Source organism: Lynx canadensis, chromosome X, assembly GCF_007474595.2.
Source record: "Lynx canadensis isolate LIC74 chromosome X, mLynCan4.pri.v2, whole genome shotgun sequence".
Lineage (NCBI taxonomy): Eukaryota > Metazoa > Chordata > Mammalia > Carnivora > Felidae > Lynx > Lynx canadensis.
Window position 1 is genome coordinate 38,364,023 of NC_044321.2, and position 22,039 is coordinate 38,386,061.

Here is a 22,039-nt window from a genome sequence, read left to right on the forward strand (position 1 = left end):
GAGGACTCCCCACTCCAGCCCCCGCCTGAAAACAATGCTCCCACTGACAACCCTAAGCCTCCCAATGCAGAAGGGGGAGAAGGAGTGAAAAGCCAGCGATTTCGGTCTTTCCTTGAAAAGGAAAGAGGGGTTACGGAGAGTTCGTGAGTAGAAAAGCAGTGCTATGACATTTTGGCTCTTAGAAGGTATTAAGCTGCCGCGTGTGAAGACAGATTTAAACATTTAGAGACTGGTGGAAGAAAGACCAATGTGGAGGCGCTGTAATAGCCAGGAAGAAACGTGGGTCAGAACAAGAGTGAAGACGGTAGGAATGGAGAGGAAAGAGCGGCTGCAAGGAGTAGGCAGGATGTAGAACCGTCAAGCTCTTCTTCTAGATTATGGGACTTTGGGCAAACCACCTCATCTCCCTAAACTTCAGCATCCTCATGTAAGGTAGGAAGAGAATAGTTCTGACTCATGAAGCTGTGCTCACAAAGCAAATGAAGTAATGTCTTCAGAGCAAGGACAACGATGGCTAGAACACAGTCCAAAATGTCAGAATTACCGAGATGAGCAAGTCGGAGGAGGGGCTGGGATAATGCCAGAGTCTGCGTAGCTGGGAGGGCGGGTGCCAGGAAGTCAAAAGTAGACGTTGAGCAGGAGAGTGAGCTGTTTCAGAAAGCAGTTCATGGTGCTTTCCTTTTGCAACGTCATAATCGCCACGGTTTACATCTGGGGCTCTAGTAGGGCAGAGCCCTATGCTAGTAACACTAGGCCCTCTTACCACATGTCTTTAGCCAGTAGGAACTACTGCTTTGAAAAATCTGCCCTGAATTTGAGATCTAATACCCTCAAAACCAATGAAGTAGGACGTTTTCATTTTGTCCCGGGAACCTGTGTGTATCTGTATGTGTGTCTAAAATATTATTTTATTTTTGTAAATGCTTTTTATTTATTTTGAGAGAGAGAGAGAGATAGAGAGAGAGACAGTACTAGCAGGAGAGGGACAGAGAGAGAGAGACAGACACACACACACACACACACACACACACACACAGGATCTGAAGAAGGCTCCAGGCTCCGAGCTGTCAGCACAGAGCTCAGAGCCCGACGCGGGGCTCGAACCCGTGAACTGCGAGGTCGTGACCTGAGCCGAAGTCCGCGCTCAGCCGACCGGGCCACCCAGGCGCCCCTACGTGTGTCTGTCTTAATGTTAAAAAGATAGACTAGCAATTCAGAACAGGCTGTCCAACGTTTAAAACCATGACCAACTTTTCCTTTCGTAACACTTAAATGGAAATGCGTCGTCAATAACATAACCGGAACGGTCAAGGGGCAATCAAGGATAATGAAAGGTAAATGTACAACCAGGAGGAGCCCTCCGCCCCACAAAAGTGTGCAGGACAAACCCCACGGAGGGAGGAGCTCTCGCTTACCCGGACAGTATGGATCCCAGGAGGTCATCAGTCAGAGGTAACCTGAAGGATTTGCACAGCCTTCTGATGTCTTTGGTGGGTAGCACTTTTTTCCTGCATTAAAACAGAGTAGGCAGGTGTTTATAGATTTTGTCTCTCTTGAGTAAACAGTTACATGCTATAGGAAAGAAAACACAGATGCCTCCCAAGAATCTGCACACGGAAATGAGTATCAGCGGTGGTAGGGGGATTCACAGTAAGGAAAAACAGTCCTATGGCATTTCACCAACTTTTTCCAGTTCATAAGCCATCAGATTCTGTCCTTACAAAGGCCTGCCCATCACGATTCAGACTCTTGGTTGGTGACAGCACAGCGTATTAGGGCTGCGGCCACGAGTGCTGCTCTAAGTAATTGGTCTGCCTTCTTGACCACTGGTCAAAAGATGGCTCTGATATTTGAAAACATCTCTTAATTTGACAGGCATCTAGAGCCTCCAACACAAGTATTCAATGACTTGAGGGTGTCTTTCTAGTCTTTTCTTGGACCCAAACCTTGCAATTTGGAAGCCCCAGCTGGGGCCTTAACATTCACCTCAGTTTTGTCAGAGGGTTTCTCCAAAGCAGCCCAAGAGTCATTTTCCTCAGCCCGCTGGGGGGGGGGGGGAGGGCACAGAAGTGCTCGTCCAGTGTTCTCACTCGGCCAATATTCTTCTAGGCACCAAGCAAAATGAGAACCAATAGGAAGGAAAGCGGGCGGCTTTATTCACAGAGAGGTTATAAAATGATGAGAGAGCGTTTATGTCTAGAACGGAAGCTTGTCAGATCTGGAAGAGGTCTGGAATGCCCAGGAGGTATTCCTTTAGTGAAGGAGGGTCACACTTCTCACCCCGGGGGAGGGGTCCCACCAGGGTGGAAGGCAGGGCCAGGGTCATGCAAAGCTCAGGCCACACATCCTCCAGAAGGCTCGGCAAAGTGTGAAGGTTCAAGGAAAAATATCATCTTCACAAACACTCAACGAGGCTGTATTATTCTGGATTAGGAAAAAATACTCATGTTCATCACTAAGATGAACCATTGGACCTTTAAAGATATTTAGGGTACACAGCAGGCCACTTGGATGTAAACTTCAGGTCTGGGGATGGCGGAAGGGGTCGTGGGAGCAAAGAAACGGCAGTGGTGGGGCCTAACAAAATTAGAGGCTAGGGTTAAAACTAAGATTTTCTAACTCCACCTGAGTATTTCCCCCCATGATATCAGGTCTGTGGGTAAGATGGGGCTCTACTTTATAAAAATGACTCGATAAAGCTCAATATAAACATGGCAAATGTATTAGAGATAGACTACGCTGAACTTCATTATTTTCAAGAAGAAATCATTTCAAAGCAACTCTGTAGAACGTTTCCTTGTAAATTCCCTGTTCTCTGTATTATAAAGGTCATTTGTAAGTCCCAGTCATCACTAAAATAATGTACGAAAAAGACCTCTCTGAATGAAACCTTCTAACATTTGGCTTTGCTACATTTTGGCTGAAAGCTTCCAGAAACCAATTAAAAGGAAATGCAAAGAGGCATCCTGTTTTTTTGAAGATACACGGGCCTTCCGTATTCCATCAGCAAACAGAGGTCACCATCACTATGAAATATGTGTATCAGATGCTCACCAAAAATGATTTACAGGACCTCTGCTATATAGTGGGAGTATAATGGAACATCTCAAAGTTCTTTTTGCCCTTTGGGATAAAACGTGAATCCGCTCACTACTCGGGCCTACAGAAATTTATTAAAATCGAGAAAAGAAAGACTTACTTTTCTCGATCTTCATAGACACAAGTAGCAATGAGTCTTTCAAAATTCTCAAAAGTATTTTTCTTGAGTTGTTTGTGGGCCTGCGCCATTAGGATGTTCATATCGGGACACGTGTCCTCGGGCACCCCGTAGTGACGTGCAAGGGTTATAAATTCATGTTCTAGGAGTCTCCCAACGGTTAGAGTCATCATTATGTCTCTGTAAAGAAAATGAGAAAACACTCATGAAGTTGCATCTAAGAACAATATTTTGCTTTCTCTCAAGAATATCCAAACTCCACCGTATAAAATTTTTATCAACTGCACAGAGGACAGGTGACTATTTTTCTTTAATTTAATTTCCATTTCAATTCTGAGCAGCAGGAAGGCACCAGTGCTGGGATGGACGCACTACAGCTTCTAAATGAAATGGCATTTTCCCCAAACTCAAACTCCTACCAGAGAAGTGCCTGCAACCAGAAAGTGAATCTCTCAAAGTCCTTGGTTAAAGAATAAAGAATAAAAAATAAAAAACAAACAAAAAACACCTGCCACTAGATACAGGATTTCGTTCAATGCCTATTAACCTTACTTTACACAAAATAGTAACAGACTTGGGGTTCTGGTTTCCCAGGCATAAAATGTATAAATCAGTACATTAGAAAGGTCTTTTCGAGTTGGAGAAAGCAATTATAAACATCTCCGCAGAAAAACTCAGACCGACACGCCCTGCCAGTGAGAAAAAAGCGAGAGGAAAAGAGTAAAAAATGAAGAACGATGTAAAGGTACAGCTGTCTTAGGCTTTTGAAGACAATGGCATTGAGATTTTGCGGCAGAGCTAAAAAACAACAACGACAACAACAAATGACAGCAACAACATATTAACGATGAGGACTCAGAGCCTAACAAACTGGCAGGGTTGTCCTCAGTATATTCTCTATATCACAGCTATAAACCACGCAGCACGTGTAAGAAAGAAGTACATCAAAATAGTTAAAATGCCAACCGTTACAGTGGTTACATGAATAAGCTTCCATTATCGAGAAAATCTACTTACCGCGAATAATTCAGTTCCCAAGAATCCCAAATAAGCAAGGGAATACAAGATTGTATTTGCTCTGCGGCTCACAGACTGGTCTTTCAGAATAACGGCTTTTAGTTCTCTTACGCATTTCTTGGCATTCTCAAGATCATCGAAGATCTCTGGGCCTCTCCTAGTCTCTCAACACCACAGACTGGGAGGGCCGCTTGAACGAACTGAGTAATAATATAACCCTTGCCATCCATCGAGTACTAGCTATGGGCCAGGTCCTGCGTTGCCAGAAACTTCTGGCATGGATCATTTCATCTGGCTCAGAAGATAGGGGCTATTACTATCCCCATTTTACAGAGGAGAACACTGAGGCACCGAATACGTCCCATGTCACGCAAGCCAGAATGAGAACAGTTGCAGTCTGGCTCCAAAGCCCACGTCCTTGCATGTTGTTCTATCCCTCTTCTGTTGGGACACAGAAGACAGAATGACTGGATGGAGTTGGGGCTCAGCCAGGGAAAGTTTCCTAAAGGCTGTGGGTATTAAGCTGACCGTTTACAGACCTCTACTCCCTTTACCGTCCATGACCTCTGCTTCGAGGGCTATCACTTGATCAGCATAAATAAGTCAGAGAAAGTGATTTCAGAAACCCAGAGTCACCAACCGTCTCTGACAAAGGGCTAAGTGACCATGGAGAAATCTCTCCGAGGAAAGCCCACAGCTCATTTAGAACACCGGTCACGGAATACTCAGTCATGACACGGGCGGAAAATGGAATGCTATGCAGCCATAAAAAGCAGGCTGTTGGGGTGCCTGGGTGGCTCAGTCGGTTAAGTGTCCGACTCTTGATTTCCCTCAGGTCATCATCTCACGGTTCATGAGTTCGAGCCCTGACATCGGGCTGCACGCCGATAGCGCGGAGCCTGCTTCGGATTCTTTCTCCCGCTCTCTCTGCCCCTCCCCCACTTGCTCTGTCTCCCTCTCTCAAAAATAAACTTGAAAATTTTTTTTTACAGTAGGTTGCTGATTGGCATCTGCTTGTACGAAAGATGTCCATGCTGCATTGATAAATGCACGATCCCAGTGAAAGTGAAGATTCCAGTACCTATAGATTCGCAGGGGAAACAGGCGATGGGGATCAAGGAGTGCACTTGTCGTGACGAACACGGAGTATCGCATCGAAGTGCCAAATCGCTGAACCTGACGTGACACTGTATGTTAACTGGAATTTCAATTAAAACTTTAAAAAATGAAGGGTACAGGCCAAAGCATCTAGAATGTTGTCCCTGATCGCTGAGATTTCTTTATATACATTACATATATGTATCTATATATATGTATTTATACATATAATCTATATCTTTATATATATAACTTATGTATATATATATAACATACCTTTATATATAATTTCTGCTTTCTCTGAACTTTTGTAAGTATCAAATATTGCTTTCATCATCATAAAAACAAACCCAGGGGCGCCTGGGTGGCGCAGTTGGTTGAGCGTCCGACTTCAGCCAGGTCACGATCTCGCGGTCCGTGAGTTCGAGCCCCGCGTCTGGCTCTGGGCTGATGGCTCAGAGCCTGGAGCCTGTTTCCGATTCTGTGTCTCCCTCTCTCTCTGCCCCTCCCCCGTTCATGCTCTGTCTCTCTCTGTCCCAAAAATAAATAAACGTTGAAAAAAAAAAAACCCAAAAAAAAACAAAAAACACCTGAAAGGTTTTTTTTTTCCTTTTGGGGGCGGAAACAGCGTGAAGGAGGACAAGTGGCAAACTCCCCAGGATGAGGGAAAAGAACGGGTGCGGCGGTAACCAGAAACTTGCCGCGCACCTTTAACTAAACTTGTTCTAGCACCACCAGGTCATAAATGTTTATTTTCCTTTTCGTTGGATAAACTGCAGTTGTCCTGGCCTCAACGCGGTTAAAATTTATATCTGCTGGACTTCCGCGTGCTCGGGTTTTAAACAGCTCGGTACCCCGCCGCTCCCCATGCCTTTAGGTGAGGGTTTCAGACGAGCTGCCCCAGACTTGAAACCGCCCCCAGGCATGGGGGGACACAGAGGGGTCCCCGGAGTGGAGGCCGGTGTGGCCGGTGTGCCCGTGGGGCAGGTCCCAGGACTGCTGCCCCTTCGCCCGCATTTGCCATGTGCCCCTTTTCTTTTGGGCTCCCCCCCAACCCGGTCAAACTTGACTTGGCTCCACCAAGAACGAAGGATCTTCTCAAGAGTGGCACCCTCCGTCTTTGTATCGTGGTAAAGCACACGGAACAGAAAACGTACCAGGGGTGCGCATCCCCAACGTTGGGCTGCCGCCGCTTCTGTCTGTCCCCAGACCTTTTCATCACCTTGAAGAAGCACTCCCTCTGCTCCCCCCTTCCTTCCTCCCCGCCCTCTTCTGCACCGGGGCAGCCACAAATCTCTTTTCCACCTCTGTAGATTTGCCGATGCTGGGTATTTCATATGAGTGGAATCCCAGAGTCTCGTCCTTTGTGTCTGGCTTTTCCTGCCCAGCGTGACGTTTTCATGTTCACACCTTTTTAGGCCTGAGTAATAGTCCATTGTGTGAACTACCACGTTTTGTTTATCCATTCGACAGACATCTGGGTCATTTCCACCTTTGGGCTACTGTGAACATTGGTGTGCCAGTTTTTGTTTGAATGCCTGTCTTGAATTTGGGGGGGGGGGGTACAAATGCAGGAGTAAAACCGCTGGGTCGCTTAGGAATTCTATATTTAACCGACTGGGGGAGGGAGAGGACCAAACTGTTTTCTGCATATTCTATTTTTTGCTGGCAGGAGCCATGAAAACAGAGGTCCGACTCCCATGAAACACAGCCCTTCCTTACTTAAACCTTCCGAGTGGACCTGAAATGTGGTTTGAGAGCAAAGTCTGAACTTGGTGCTTCCTGCGCCTTCATTTAAGGGAAATAAAAGTGCATTCTCAAAAGAAGCTTTCGTTGTATTCATCTGGTGTTCTGTGATGACCATTGCTAATCTTAAAAACTCAAAAACGGCGGGGCATGTGGGGGGCTCAGTTGGTTAAGCGTTCAACTTCAGCTCAGGTCATGACCTCACGGTTCATGAGTTCGAGCCCCAGGTCCAGCTGGCTGCTTTCAGCTCGGAGCCTGGAGCCTGCTTCAGATACTGTGTCTTTGTCTCTCTGCCCATCCCCTGCTCCCATTCCTGTTCTCCCTCTCTCTCTATCCCTGAAAAATAAACATTAAAAAAAAAGACACTCAAAATGTCAACCACCTTTGCCTTTACTCAACATTGTACTGTGTTCCTGGCGTTAATATCGTATACGGATCATCTCAGTATTAGTTAATCTTATAAGGGATGCTGCCATGATTCTCTCTCAGTTTTTGTAATTACAGTCATAAGAGTCAAAAAAAGTGATGCCAAACTGCTCTAGGGCATTGAAGTAACTATGCGCAATCCTGAAACATGAAATGCTAAGCAGTTTTACAAGACATAATTCCATGAAAGGCGCCCACTCAAGCAACAATGAATCAAAACTCCACTTTAAAGCTCTGAATCTCAGGGCATTTTCTTACACGTTGAATCGGTGAAGCGTAAGCAATAATTTCCAGGCCAACTAAAAAAATCAGTTTCAACATAAACAAGGGCTCAGGAGTCCAAGCTTTGGGCCCGAAGGCCTAGAAGAAAATCAGGTTGAGCCTAAATTAAACACAGCAGCAATTCTGATGACAATTTGGTTGGCACTCTTGATCATTTCCTTCAATTTGATATTCAACAAATAAAATGTTCCACTTTCTCTAATCAGAAGCCAGGCACACCTGCTCACATCCTACACTCCCTCAGGCCTTCTCTTCTACTTGTGGGCCTAAGCTGCCCACGTGGAGCAGAAAACCCTGCCTTCCCATCACTGACACCCCAGTCCGCCATACTGTTGAACTTGTGTGTTTCCAGACAGTGAGTGGAGGGCGGTAGAGACAGCTGGTAGAGTATATGTCAGAGGAAGGAGAGACGGAAAGATGCATCAAAGTGGGGCCAGTACAAACGTGTGACCAAAAAGGATTTTGCTGCCGGCTTAACCATAGCAACCATAGCTCAAGACCATTCATGAAACTCTTCAATGTCACTGGAGGACAAGGTCATTACACGTGGCTATGTCGTCTGGGCACCGCCTACCTCCCGGGAGTACATTTACAGACTCCTGGTATAAATGGTGTCCCCTGGAGTTGTACGACATGGTAGTCTTGCCAGAAGCCAAAGAACTCCAGAGAAAAGGGAAACACAAGGTCAACTCCAGAGTAAGAATATCATCCACCCCGGCCTGGGTCACAAGCCTCCCTGCAATCGGGAGACGGGTGTGGTTTAGTGGGAAAAATATGAGCTTTTGGATTACACAGACCTGGATTAAAATTCCAGCCCCGCCAATTCACTGACAACTGGGAACTTTGGTAAGTTACTTCTCCGAAGCTCTGTTCCTTATCTGGGAAGCCGGGACGAGCCCGTTTGCTTTGTTGGTCATGTCATGCCTCTGTTCAAAACCCCCTGAGGGCTTGCCATCCCTCCTGAGGTAGAACCCAAAAGGCTCATGATGTGATATCTGACGTGATGTCCCCCTTTGCATCTCTTGGGCCTTGTCCCCTCTTTCCTCTGCACCTGCCATACTACACTCCTTGCTTTTCCTCAAACGAGGCAGTTACATACCAGCTTTAGGATCTCTGCACTGGCTGCTACCCCTACCCTAGAATGCTCCTCCCCAAGACAGTTACACAGTTTGGTCCTTCACCTCCCGTAGGGCATCTTCTGGAGTATCATCTTTGTGAGGCCTTCTCTGACCATTCTTTTTAAAAGTGTGACCCCTCTGGGGCACCTGGGTGGCTCAGTCAGTTAAGCATCCCACTCTTGATCTCAGCTCAGGTCACGATCTTGTGGTTTTGTGAGATCGAGCCCTTGTGTTGGGCTCTGTGCTAACAGCATGGAACCTGCTTGGGATTCTGTCTCCCCCTCTCTCTGCCCCTCCCTCTCTCCTTGTTACTTTCTCTCTCTCTCTCTGTCAAAATAAAGAAGTAAACTTAAAAAAAAAGTGTAACCCCTACTCTAAAAGACTGGCATTCCCTGACTCCTCCTCTGATTTCTTCTCCTCGGTGGCATTCATCATACACCAGCCTGGTAGATCATTTGCTTTCTTATTCTGTATATCATCTTTAGCCCCCCACTGGAACGTGAGTTCCACAAAGGACAGGGCTATTTGTCTATTTTGTTCACTGCTGAATCCCCAACACTTTAAGTAGATCCTGGCACACAGTAAGTAAGCACTGTATAATAAATAGTTGGCTGAATAAATGAAAACTGAGGGTTACATTAGCAAGGTATAAAAAGCATTTAGCATAGTGCCGGGAACTATAAATGCTCAATAAACGCTAACGGTTTGTATTACTCTCATCATCCCACAATAGAGATCTCTTCATGTTGTATCAAACTGAAAGAGGGGTGCCTGGATGGCATAGTCGGTCAAGTGCCCGACTCTTGATCTCAGCTCAGGTCTTGATCTCAGGGTCACGAGTTCAAGCCCCATGCCAGGCTGAAGCCTACTTACAAATTTGTTTTAAATAATAAAAAAAAAATGATTAAACTGAAAGAGTTACTTCTCATAAGCAAGCTTATCTTGGAAAAATGTGAAACGTTTCCGACGATCGAAATCACATAATTTACCTGCGGAATGTAAAAGGAACATGGCACATTTGTTTTAAGTAGTCATATTCAGGATTAAGTCTGAAGTGATGAAGTAATAAACTCCAGGTGCACCTTTCTTTATATAACAGATATATCTGAGAAGCTGCACAAATGCTTAATCCTCAGAAATCAAATTAGGTGCCCCTTTCCATTCTCTGTTGCATATATGTCTGCTTTATCCTCCTTTTGATCATTTTTCATTGGCAGTGGCACCTAATACCTCAAGCTTTAAATTCCCCTGATTCGTGTGAGGTTCTTCATGACAAGCAAGCATGCTAGACTCGGAAATAAGTCCTCTGGAAGCTAAAGAATCTCTTGACAGTGTCATAATTACTGCCAAATAGATCTGTGCTATAAACTGATTTTTTTGAAATGTTTTCTCCAAGAGAAGGACATCTGCACTGAAAATCACTGACCCTGTTTTCTTATTCCAAATGTAAGCAGGCTTCTAGTTTTCTCTCCATTGTGGCTCTAATCTTCATTTCACATCACATACTATGGCTTTTCCTGTTTTGACAGGTAGTGGAATGTACATGGTAATTTTGATTTATTTAGTTTGAAATCCAGGACGTCTTGGTGCACTCGACTCTGGGGCTGCTTAAGTGTAGCAAAAAAAAAAAAAAAAAAAAAACCCAAAACACACACACACACACACACACACACACACACGAGATATTCTCATGTAGTTAAGAGCAATTGCTGTATATTATTAACACTATTCCTCAGAGAGGTACGATTTTAGAAACCCTTTAAAACCACTCCTCTATAATTCTTCTACGATTTGGTACAATTCCATTTAATTAACATTCAAGGGGGCTAGGACAACAGTGTTTTTGCTTTCTTGTTTTTTATTTTTTTTTTAATTTTTTTTTTCAACGTTTATTTATTTTTGGGACAGAGAGAGACAGAGCATGAACGGGGGAGGGGCAGAGAGAGAGGGAGACACAGAATCGGAAACAGGCTCCAGGCTCCGAGCCATCAGCCCAGAGCCCGACGCGGGGCTCGAACTCACGGACCGCGAGATCGTGACCTGGCTGAAGTCGGACGCTTAACCGACTGCGCCACCCAGGCGCCCCGCTTTCTTGTTTTTTAAATTATGTCAAGATTTTTTGGTAGCAGCAAATGAAAGTGTAGATGATGGCGTTTCACTTGCAATGGTGGGCAGGGAAGGAAGGAATATTCATTTCATTTACAAGCATACTTGTATGAGCACACTCATTTTCTAGCACCTTCCTTTTGGGTAACACCCATCCTGTGTTCGAGGTTTGTGTCCAAGCAAACTTTGCTTGTTTGGCTTTTTGTTTTTAACTCTCCCTGGCTGCCAGACGGTTTAGAGGCCATGCTGGGCCCTGTGACAGTCAGGGGACCTTACGTGGAGGGACACCCCATAAAAGCCCACAGGTATATACTGAACAAACCATCGGCTAAACAAGACTAGGTCTGTGCCCTCCAGGTGTTTACAATCAATTTAGCAAGTCAAGTCTTACTAATATCAAAACGCATCAAGTAAGATATAATCAGTCCTAATTCTTCCTCAACACACACTCTAAAATATAGACTTACTGGCTTCACTCCATTATAAAAGGAACACGTTTCTAAATATAGAGAATTTGGTTAATAATAAAAGCAAGGAAAAAGAAGCCATACACATTCCCACTGCCCAAATATAACCAAGTAATTAAATATTTTAGTATCCTTCTTTGTAGTCTTTTTCTATGCATGGGTATTTAACAGTCTTTTCTTTTTCTTAATAGCTGCGAACGTTATTTTACGGCCTTTTTTTTTTTTTTTCATTTAACTAATACGGGTCATGTTACCACATATTCTTCTGGAACCAAAATGCTAAACCATGCTTCTATCACGGGGTATTTTGTGCGCTTTTCTCAAACTTTTACGCAAGTGATGTCCTGATGAACATCTTCAGGCATAAGCTATTTAAAATTATTTCCTTTGACTACAGAGAAAGGAAGAGACGGGCAGACTTAACAGTGTAGGGTGGAAAATGGGCCCAAGAGCAATACTGAAAGAAAGGAGCAGTGATCTTGTTTTGTGTTTGTTGGGTTTTTTTTGCTTGCTTACTCACAAAATAACTTTGAAAACCTATGTACTCTCCTCACACATTTCTGAGTCAACATCTAAAATGCTGTTTTTTAAAAAAAATTTAAATAAAATTAAATAATTTCCTCTGGATAGTGTCCCAGAAGGGCAATCAGGTGGGCAAAAGAAAAGGACTTTTTTTTTTTTTAAGTAGCCTCCGTGCCCAACACAGAGCAGCCCTGACTTGAGCTCGTGACTGTGAGATGAGATCAAGAGTTCAGGGGCACCTGGGTGGCTCAGTCGGTTGAACGTCTGACTCTCGGTTTCGGCTGAGGTCATGATCTCGCAGTCTGTGGGTTCGAGCCCCGCAACAGGGGTCTGGGCTGGCGGCATGGAGCCCGGTTGGGATTGTCTCCCTCTCTCTCTCTCTCTCTGCCCCTCCCCTGCTTGCTCTCTCTCTCAAAAATAAATAAATCAGCATTAAAAAAATAAAAGTTGGTGAATAGATATTGTCATTTTTAAAAATGTCTCCTAATTCCATAGGTAAAAACAAGTTCTCATTTTAATCAATAATGATTTGATTGCTAATAAAGTTGAACACCTCTTATTTGCTAGGAAACTGTATTTCTTCTATTGCGTGCTGTCTGAATATGTCCTTACTATGGATTCATTCATTCATTTGACAAACACTAATTGAGCACGTACTTACTCCATGTCGGACAACATCAATTGATGGAGCGCAGGAGAGGAATGGACTAGATTTGATCCCCAGCCCTCAGTGACTGCACCCTTGAGTTCATCACAGACCAGAAGGAAAACCGGGTCAGCAAAGTTAAAAAAAAAAAAAAAGGGGGGGGGCGCAATAAATCTATGTCCAGAAGCTCAGAGAGAGTACCCCTCATCCAGTCTGGCATGTATATACGTGGAGGGGGAAATCCAGGAAGGCTTCATAGCAGAGGTGGTAACGGAGCAGGCCCTGAAGAGGAAAGACAACTTGCCAGTCACGGAAGTAGGTTGGAGGAAGGGGAGGCTGGAAGGATGGGAGAAGGAACCGTATCCTGAAACATCCGAGGAGAACAAGAGGGTGGTACATCTAAGGAGCTGTACAAAGTATTAACAGAGCTCACATTTACCAAGTGCTTAGTGCTAGTGTTCAGATATGTCCTGCTGAATTGTGTTGTCAGACTGGGTAAGGTGGGAAAGTATATATTCATGTTTACGCACAAAGGTGTTCATCAAGCCAACTGCTTCATAAGCAGGAACTCCTCTCTCCCACAGCAGCCCTGGAGGCAGGAGTTTTGATTATCCCCATTTTACAGACGAGGAACTGAGGCCCAGAGAGGGTCAGCAAAATGCCCAAGGGCACGCAGCTAGTTAAAGTGGTGAAGCCAAGACCTGAACCCAGATGGCCAAGATTCTTCGGAGAGCTAGAACATACGGAAGCGAAACAAGAAGTTAAGAGAGGGGGCAGGTGGGGTCCAATCATGAGAGGCACACGAGGGGCCATGTTAGGGCCTCTGGGTTTTCTTCTGCAGGTGAAGGGAGTCTCCTGAGCGTTGAGCAAGAGGGAGGTACACGAACAGATGTCAGAGCACTCAGAAAGCAACAGGAGGGCAGATACACCAGCGAGGGCTGCTGGGGCAGAGGGGACGCGGCAAGAGGGTAGAACCAAGGATGGGCCCCAGGTCTCTTGTTGAGTGTCTGGGAGACAAGGCCATCACAGAAGCTAGCTTTGGACAGCATGGGGCGGGGGACACCGTTTCCACCGAGATGGGAAAGGAAGAGTGCCGAGTTGTGCGTGCAGGGGCATGGGAAGGGTTTGTATCTCAAAAGAGGGACCTCTATGTTCTCTGTTAACCCAGGGACGAGGTTTTCTACTGTGAGTGAGAGGAAAATGGTGATTAAGAGCTTAAGAGTGAGAAAGCCTGACACGTCCATTGGGCGGAATGGAAAAGGGCATAACTAGGTCTTGACCTATCCTTAACGGCTTCCTCATCCTTAACGGCTCGTTGTACAGCTTGTCACCTGTGCCTTCGCTTTCTTGGTCCCTGTTGGTCCTTCCCCTTCGGCTTCGTGGACATGATCCTGTCTCTCCTAACTTAAAAGAGTAGCAACACTGAACCTTTGACTATTTGCCTAAGTGGCATCCATCAGCCTGGCAGAACAGTCTCCCACGCCAGTCTTGAGGCAACAAGGAGCCACAGCAGTGGCATTTGAGAGCGGTCTGACCCTCCTTGGACAAAGTTCCCCTCCTGGGGTTCCTGGACAACTAAGTGGGAGGAGGGAGAGGAGAGGTCCCGGGAGGAATATAAACGGGAAAGAGGGAGGTGATCATATGCCCACCTTGGGCAGGTGGGACGTGTCATAATGGCTCCAAAGGCGATCAGGGAGTTTACAGCGATGGACAAGACTTCTCCTAGGACATTTCCCCCCCCGCCCCCCGGTCGTCTTGTTTTGGGTTTTCAGTTGTTCATGTCTTGGTGCCATTAGCTTCTGCTGCTACTTGCCTTTTGCAATAAAGGCTATATTAGCTCTGCTCTTCAGTTCTGCAAATTTTTTTTTTGCTAAAAAGGAACACCAGGCAATATAGTTCTCTGGATTTTTTTTTTTTTTAATAATCGGTTTTAACATGATTAAAGGAACCCATCACGGTACAAATTCAAGAAGCTATACAATGAATTTCCACACTGCTCCAATCTCTGGGCCCACTCCCCAAAATTCCTTTCCCCCCTGCAGCTTTAATGATGATTTAATATACATACACACTGTGAAATGACTATTAGATTCTACTATCCTATCTTGATGAAGTCGAAATTGCTCTGAAATTAAAATCTACCTAAGTCTCAAAGTTAAGGATAAAATATATGATTTTCCTTTCGAGAGAGAACGTGAGGAATTCAGCCATTAGTTTCCCCCTCACTCATGCAGAGGAGTTTGGCTATTTTGTCTGGTATAAAAGGGATGTCATCATCCCTTTAAATTAAAATTTTTTTTCTAAGGTTATGTATGTTGAGAGAGAGAGAGAGGGAGGGGCAGAGAGGGAGAGGGAATCCCAATCAGGCTCCGTGCTGCAGGGCTCGAACTCACGAACCGGCAGATCATGACCTGAGCTGAGACCAAGAGTCGGACGCTTAACTGACCGAGCCACCCGGGCGCCCAATCCTTTAAAATTTTTGTAACAACATCATTCACAACATCGTTCAACCTCTTGAAATAATGTTTTACCTTGAAAGTGAGATGTATAATTGTGTGTGTTTGTGTGTATGTAACTTGTTTTCTAATTTTTTTTTAAAGTTTATTTATTTGAGAGAGAGAGAGAGAGAGAGAGAGAGAGAAAGGGGGGAGAGAATCTCAAGCAGTCTCTGCAGGTCAGTGCAGAGCCCAATGTGGGGCTCGAACTCACGAATTGTGAGATCATGACCTCAGCCAAAATCAAAAGCTGGGCACTTAACCAACTGAGCCACCCAGGTGCCCCCCCCCACCCCGTTCCAACTTTTAAAGATCAGATGTCCTGTTTGAGTTCTGTGTTTTGATTTTGTCTTGATGTTCTAGAGTGATTTACTAAAGTAACATATTACTTGGAGTAACTTATCAAAGAAACAATACTTTGCTTTCTTGAAGATTTGAAAACATTTCCATGGTCTCCATGTACATCAAGCAACTTGTGCTCAATTTGTTTACTCTCAAAGCACTGAAGATTTATTCCAGGGTCTGTTCATTGTGTTGCCTGAGGCCTGTATCTTTTTGGTTTTGAGGTCATTGGTTCTGCTGTTTGGATTTGCTTTGATGTCCCTTAGGAGATTCTTTCCTTATATATGACCTTTAAATTTTTGTCAAGGTGTATCCAGTGATCTCTTTTCATGTATTTTGCTTGAAACAGGATGAATTCTATTTACACTTTTTTTTTTTAGCTTAGAAAAGGATTTTTCTTAAACACTTATCTTCATTACTTTAGTTCCCTTTGCTTCGTGCCCTCTCTCCCTCCAATCCTAATCTCTTTTTCCATCTTTTTAATCCCTTTCTTACCTTGCACTGTTTGTGGGTGCTTCTAAAGACAATTCTCTGGTAGTTTACTATGGGGTTTTCTGCAATGTCCAGTCTCCTAGGAGTGCCTCCTGTTTAATTTTAATTCAGAAAAAAGATGGGTGGGGGCACCTGGGTGGGTCAGTCGGTTAGGCGTCCGGCTCTTGATCTCGGCTCAGGTCACGATCTCACGGTTCGTGAGTTCCAGTCCCACGTCAGGCTCTGTGCTGACAGTGCGGAGCCTGCTTGGGATTCTCTCCCCGTCTCTTTCTCCCCTCCCCCAGCTCATGAGCCCACGCACTCACTCGCTCTCTCTCTCAAAAATAAGGCTTAAAAAAATGTGTTTTGTACATTTTAATGCAACTCTTGCCCCATTTTGGTGTGTTTGCTTCCCAAAATGGCCTGTTCTTTTTTTTTTTTTTTAAACGTTTATTTATTTTTGAGACAGAGAGAGACAGAGCATGAATGGGGGAGGGTCAGAGAGAGGGAGACACAGAATCTGAAACAGGCTCCAGGCTCTGAGCTGTCAGCACAGAGCCCGATGCGGGGCTCGAACTCACGGACCGCGAGATCGTGACCTGAGCCGAAGTCGGCCGCTTAACCGACGGAGCCACCCAGGCGCCCCTAAAATGGCCTGTTCTCGCTGAGACCATCATACATCTGGTTGTGACTATAACTATCTCTTAAAACAATGAAACAAAACCCAATTTCCTACAATAAAGCACTTTTGGAATCTGCATGGCTTCTCCTCCACTGCACAGCTCGGCTCCCCTCCGTTGAGGCAACCTTACAAACAGGTCTCTAGAGAGGTCTGGGTATTGCTGTGTGGTCGTGCTTCACCACGTTCTGTAGGCTCTGGCACGGACGGGGCGTGGGCAGATCTGGGGGCTGGAAGGAGTGAAGGAGAGGAGGGACCCAATCATGTCCGCCCTCCATAAATGGTGCCCAAGTGAACATAAAATGGAGGGAGGAGGGAGGGAAGGGGGGAGGGGAGATGGGGAGAGGCAGATAAGCTTCTGATGTGGAGACCAAGAAGCCAAATTTGGGTGGGGGGTTGGTCGGGGAAGAAGAGGCTAGGTGGCAGAATAAACGCTGGGAGTCTCGTGCCCATACCCCAACCACTGACAGAGGGACTCTAAAAACAGGCTCACCATGCTTGGTGTCCCCAGAGCTGTCCAGGTCACAGCTCTTACAGCGGCCCTTCTGTAGGACCACTCACTCACAGAGGAGCCTTGGGGAAGACTCTCTGGCTTATGCCCATTTGACAGACTGTCATTAAGGCAACTGGATCTCTTAGGCCAGGAAATAAATCCGACAAGAAAGAGTAAAACGATTTTCTTCCTGACCAGGATGGGAAGTTGGAAGATTTCTCACAGATTGCGGGGGCCTGTTTTTGGATTCGTTTCGGTCTTCTATGAAGAACTCTGAGCTTGGGAGAGGCGGCCCCGGCATGGCAAGGAAGTCACTTATCCAAATCAGAAGTCACGGACACAACCTACGCGACTGGTCTACCTACACTATGACAGTGGCTAGCACTTGTTTTTTTTTTTTTAATTTTAATGCTTTTATTTATTTCTGAGAGAGAGAAAGAGACAGAGCGCCAGGAGGGGAGGGGCAGAGACAGAGGGAGACACAGAATCCAGAATCCGAAGCAGGCTCCAGGCTCTGAGCTGTCAGCACAGAGCCCGATGCGGGGCTTGAACCCACGAACCGTGAGATCGTGACCTGAGCCGAAGTCGGATGCTTAACTGACTGAGCCACTCAGGTGCCCCTAGAACTTTTAAACTGCAAAGTGTCAGTGGGAAATCATTTTTTTAAAGTTTATTTATTATTTATTTTCAGAGAGACACAGAGGCAGCATGAGCAGAAGAAGGGGGGGGGGAGAGAGAGAGGGAGACAGAGAATCCCAAGCAGGCTCCGCGCTGACAGGGCAGAGCCCGATGCGGGGCTCAAACTCATGAGCCCCAAGATCACGACCTGAGCCAAAATGAAGAGTCGGATGCTTAACCGACTGAGCCACCTAGGCGCCCCGGGAAATCATTTTTAATCTAGGTAATATAATGAGGACGTGTTCGTGGATTCTTGTTTTCAACACCCTTTGCTTCAATCGTGTAACGAGTCCTAGCGTGTAAATATACGTGATGTAAATATACATCAGGCCTAAATATAGCAGCCTTAAAAGTAATGCAAGAAATCCATATGCTGGTAAAGCGTGCATGGCTCTAAATAAAAAGTAAAACAGATATGCTAATCTATTAGGAGTCGGACACTTCTGCTTATAAAAAAAAAAAAAAACAAAAGGACAACTGAGCAAGCCATCAGTTAAGATCCAACAAGACAGGGAAGCTGGTTGTCAGTCACGATCCCGACTACCCTGCTGCTTCAGGGGCCGTGGTCCCCTCTGGGCAGGAGGGAGCTGTCACTGTCAGGGTCTGCTGTGCCCTGGGCTGGTGTGCAGTGGGTACATCCTGAGCCAGGGGGAAGACAGGCCTCCGTGTCCCAGGGGGTGCCCACAGCGGTTCCCACCCCCTCTGCGGGATGCTGGATCACTACAATTCCTCACCCCTCCCTCTCGCTGCACCTCGTCCCATGTGAATCTGTGGTTCCACCTTCCAGAGGGGCACGATTTCCTTCCTGGTCCTGGATGATGGGGTCAGTCGCGGGACTTGCTCTGGCCAGTGATGTGGAGGTCAAGGTGTGCCAGTTCTGAGCCTCGGCCTCAAGCGACCGCCTGTGTTCCTCACTGCCTGACCGCGTGTCCACTGACACCGTAAGAATGACGCGCCCGGGGGAGCCCGCTGCCTCCCCGAAGGGCAATGAGAGCCACGTGGAACAGAGCTTTGCCAGCCGGGCCCAGCCCTGATCAACTGACCTCCCAATGCCTCACAGATGTGTGAGCTACATACTTATTTTGCATGATGCGGAGATTTTGAGGTCATTTATCAGATAGCAAAAGTGTGGCAGTCGATGACTCACCTCCTCTCCCGGGTACCACGTTCTCGTACTCTCCTCTCCTTTTTCGTCCTGAGGTCAGCAAGAGGCATGCCCACAACTCCAGTTAAGCTGGACCTTGGACAGTTGGGCACCTGGGCCATGGCACGTGATACCCTTGGTAGGACAGCTCTGACTAACATTAGTCGTCTGCTGGGATGCGGTTGTTTCATTCTGAGGAGTGCTATCGGCAACCACCTAGGGCCAGCTAGAGCTCGTGTCCCCGGCTGTCCTGTGGGTATGCTTCTGAGGACATCACACACTTAGCAGATGGTCCTCCCTGTGAGTGGCCAGTGGAGAATGTCTTTCTTGAGCCCTGCGTTAGGATTCTTTCTGCTGAATGCCTGGCTTATCGTTGCCTCATGCTCATGGTCTCCCATCTTGTGCTAACCTCTAAGAAGGTCAGAGCCAAGGGGCGCCTGGGTGGCTCAGTCGGTTAAGCATCCTACTTGGGCTCAGGTCACGATCTCACGGTTCCAGAGTTTGAGCCCCACACCGGGCTCGCTGCTGTCAGTGCAGAGCCCCCTTCGGGTCCCTCTGTCCCCCTCTCTCTCTGCCTCTCCCCCAACCCATGCTCCCTCTCTCTCAAAAATAAACATTTTTTTAAAAACATTAAAAAAAAGAAAAAGAAGGTCGGAGCCAGCCTATGGCTGACCTCTAGTAAATGCCTATGACGTCAGGTCTATACATACACTCTATGTATCAATCCTACCCTGGGAATCCACAGTTCTTTCCTACTTTTATTGTTTTCTCCCACTTTTATTATATGTATACCCACGCTACGTTATAGCATCGTTTGCGTCTTAGTAAACTACCTTAAATCCATTTCTGAAACAAGGCAACATACAAATAAGTATAAAACCACATCTAAAAGAAGAAAGCAAAAACAGAAGGGGTATATACCCAGGAAGTTTTTAAAATTCTACCCCAGTTGCCCCCATTCTGGAGGAGAGCCTCCCAGAAAGGGTAGAGGCAAGGCAAAAGATTTCAATGAGAGCAAAGATCTCAAGCTTGGTAAGAGACAGCCGCTGGGCCATCCGGGGGCACACACATACTTTCTGGGCCCAGAACACGGAAGTTCCATGTGGTCGGCGGTGAGGGGAAGGGAATGCAACTAACATCACTGGGTGCTCACCGGCTTGGTGTTTAGTGTGGATTTAACTCATTCAACGCCCCCAGTAATCTCTTGAACTGGTCTCCATTCACGGGTGAAGAATGCAAAGGCAATCGAGGGGCAGAACAAAGCGTCAAACTTAGCTAGTTTTACTCTAAATCTTAACTACCGAGGAAACTGCGTCTAGACCGCGCGGTGCAAATCCCAGTTGTGCGACTTGATACGGGATGATGGGTAGGTTCCTCAAGCTCTCTGTGCCTCAGTTGCCCCATTGTTTCATGCAAAATGAAAATAATAATAGTATCTACTTTTTTAGGGCCGCTGTGGGGATTGGATGAATTATATAAAAAGCATTGAATACAGCACCTATCATGAGATCAGCGGTGTAGAAGCATTAGGTATCACTGTAATTATTAGTAAGTGGTAAAATGAACCGTCCATCGGGAAAGGCCAAAATCAGTCTAGCCATACCCTTTCAAGAGGATCCTAATTACTGAGTGAAAACGGACTCCAAACAAAGGGCACTGCTTTTATTCATTCGTTCATTCGTTCGTTCGTTCATGCATGCATGCATTCATTCATTCTTCAGCTAAGGTGCATGAGGGAACAGAAAAATGTGCTGAGTGGCACCGGCCATAAATGCAGTGAGATCAAAGAGGCAGGGATCACCGTGAGCTGGGGCGGCTGGGAACATCTTAAGAGGAGAAGAATGGTCCTCTGTACCGCGTCTTCAGGGGTAGGAGAAAGCCTGACGGCGAAGGAGAGGCCCCCCTCCGCAATGGTATGGGGGAGAGAATGATCCAGAGCGGGTAGCCCGGAAACAGCAGTGCCAGGTTCCGAGGTGGGTGGCGGAGGTTCACAGATGAGGCTGGCATTCTCTGAGGGCAGCTCGTTGACCTCTGAACCTCCATCACCCACCATAGGGCCTGGCACAGAGTGGGGCCTAACACACGGTTGCTGAAGGAAGAAATGCAGGATTGGTAAATGTACATGGTTAAACACTCACTGAGGCATGCCTTCCACACCCAGGACTTTGGGTTGCAAAAATTTACTTGAATGATAAATGGCCAGGCAGGGCATATGGCATATGGGGACCCAAGTGTCATTCCCTTCCTGCTCTGTAGTATTCTCTCAATCTATAGCACAATTTTTACATCGTGATTCTCCGCCCCCCCCCCCCAGGGGGACTAGAATTGAGCATTTCGTTACTGCTCTCATTTTTTCAACCAAAATTTGGACTCTAACTGAAGAAGAGAGCTTGGGTGGCACTAACATCGTCATAGATGGCCCCATAGCTGCCTTGCTTTTATTCATAGAACCTTCATTTAGAAAAGAGACCATTAGAACATTGAATTTTGGATGAAACAGGCGTTTCACTGTTAATGATTTACCCACTCCCACAAGAATATAATCATGGAAAAAGAAATAAAAGAAACGCAGTATAAATATATATGTATATATAAAACCTCAGAAACAGAGTTGGTCCTATCTGTTTTGGCACAACACTAGATGGTTTATTTATTCTAAAATGCCAAGAATTTTTTCTAGCATCCCATAAAACGCGAGGCTATAAGAATGGACATGCTTCCAAAATAGAAAGAGAAAAGCCTGAGAGTTATTAAGATTTTTAAATAGTGGAGCTGAGTTAATTTTAGAGAGTCCATATGGCATGGCAGAGAGTTTGTGTGTGGCAAAATGGTAGACAAGGCAGCAATTAAAACTCAAAGTCCTGGCTGAGCTTCTGAAAAAGGAGAGTGAATGTACCAGCTATGAAGGCAAAGAGGCAGCCGACAGCCAGAGGGGAAGGCGGGGTACAGGCTAATAGGGCGGTGCACAGGGGAGGTGGGAAATCAAATACTATTAACAGGTTAAGAGCCCAGATTTTACTGCTCATTTGGGCACAAGAGACAAGACCTCTGGCCAAGGAGGAGAACAATTTGGAACTCCTACACACAAGACC

The 22,039-nt window shown here is 46.0% G+C and overlaps 1 protein-coding gene across 1 annotated transcript in view; it reads right to left on the reverse strand.

The window, feature by feature from the left end:
* The window catches only part of EFHC2 (EF-hand domain containing 2), a 179,059-nt gene that overhangs the window by 28,328 nt on the left and 128,692 nt on the right, over positions 1–22,039 (reverse strand). The window contains exons 12-13 of the mRNA XM_030304654.2: positions 3,200–3,397; positions 1,416–1,508 (exon numbers count right to left, since the gene is read on the reverse strand). Coding sequence (XP_030160514.1) covers positions 1,416–1,508; positions 3,200–3,397 — 291 coding nt within the window. The remainder of the gene's footprint in view (positions 1–1,415; positions 1,509–3,199; positions 3,398–22,039) is intronic.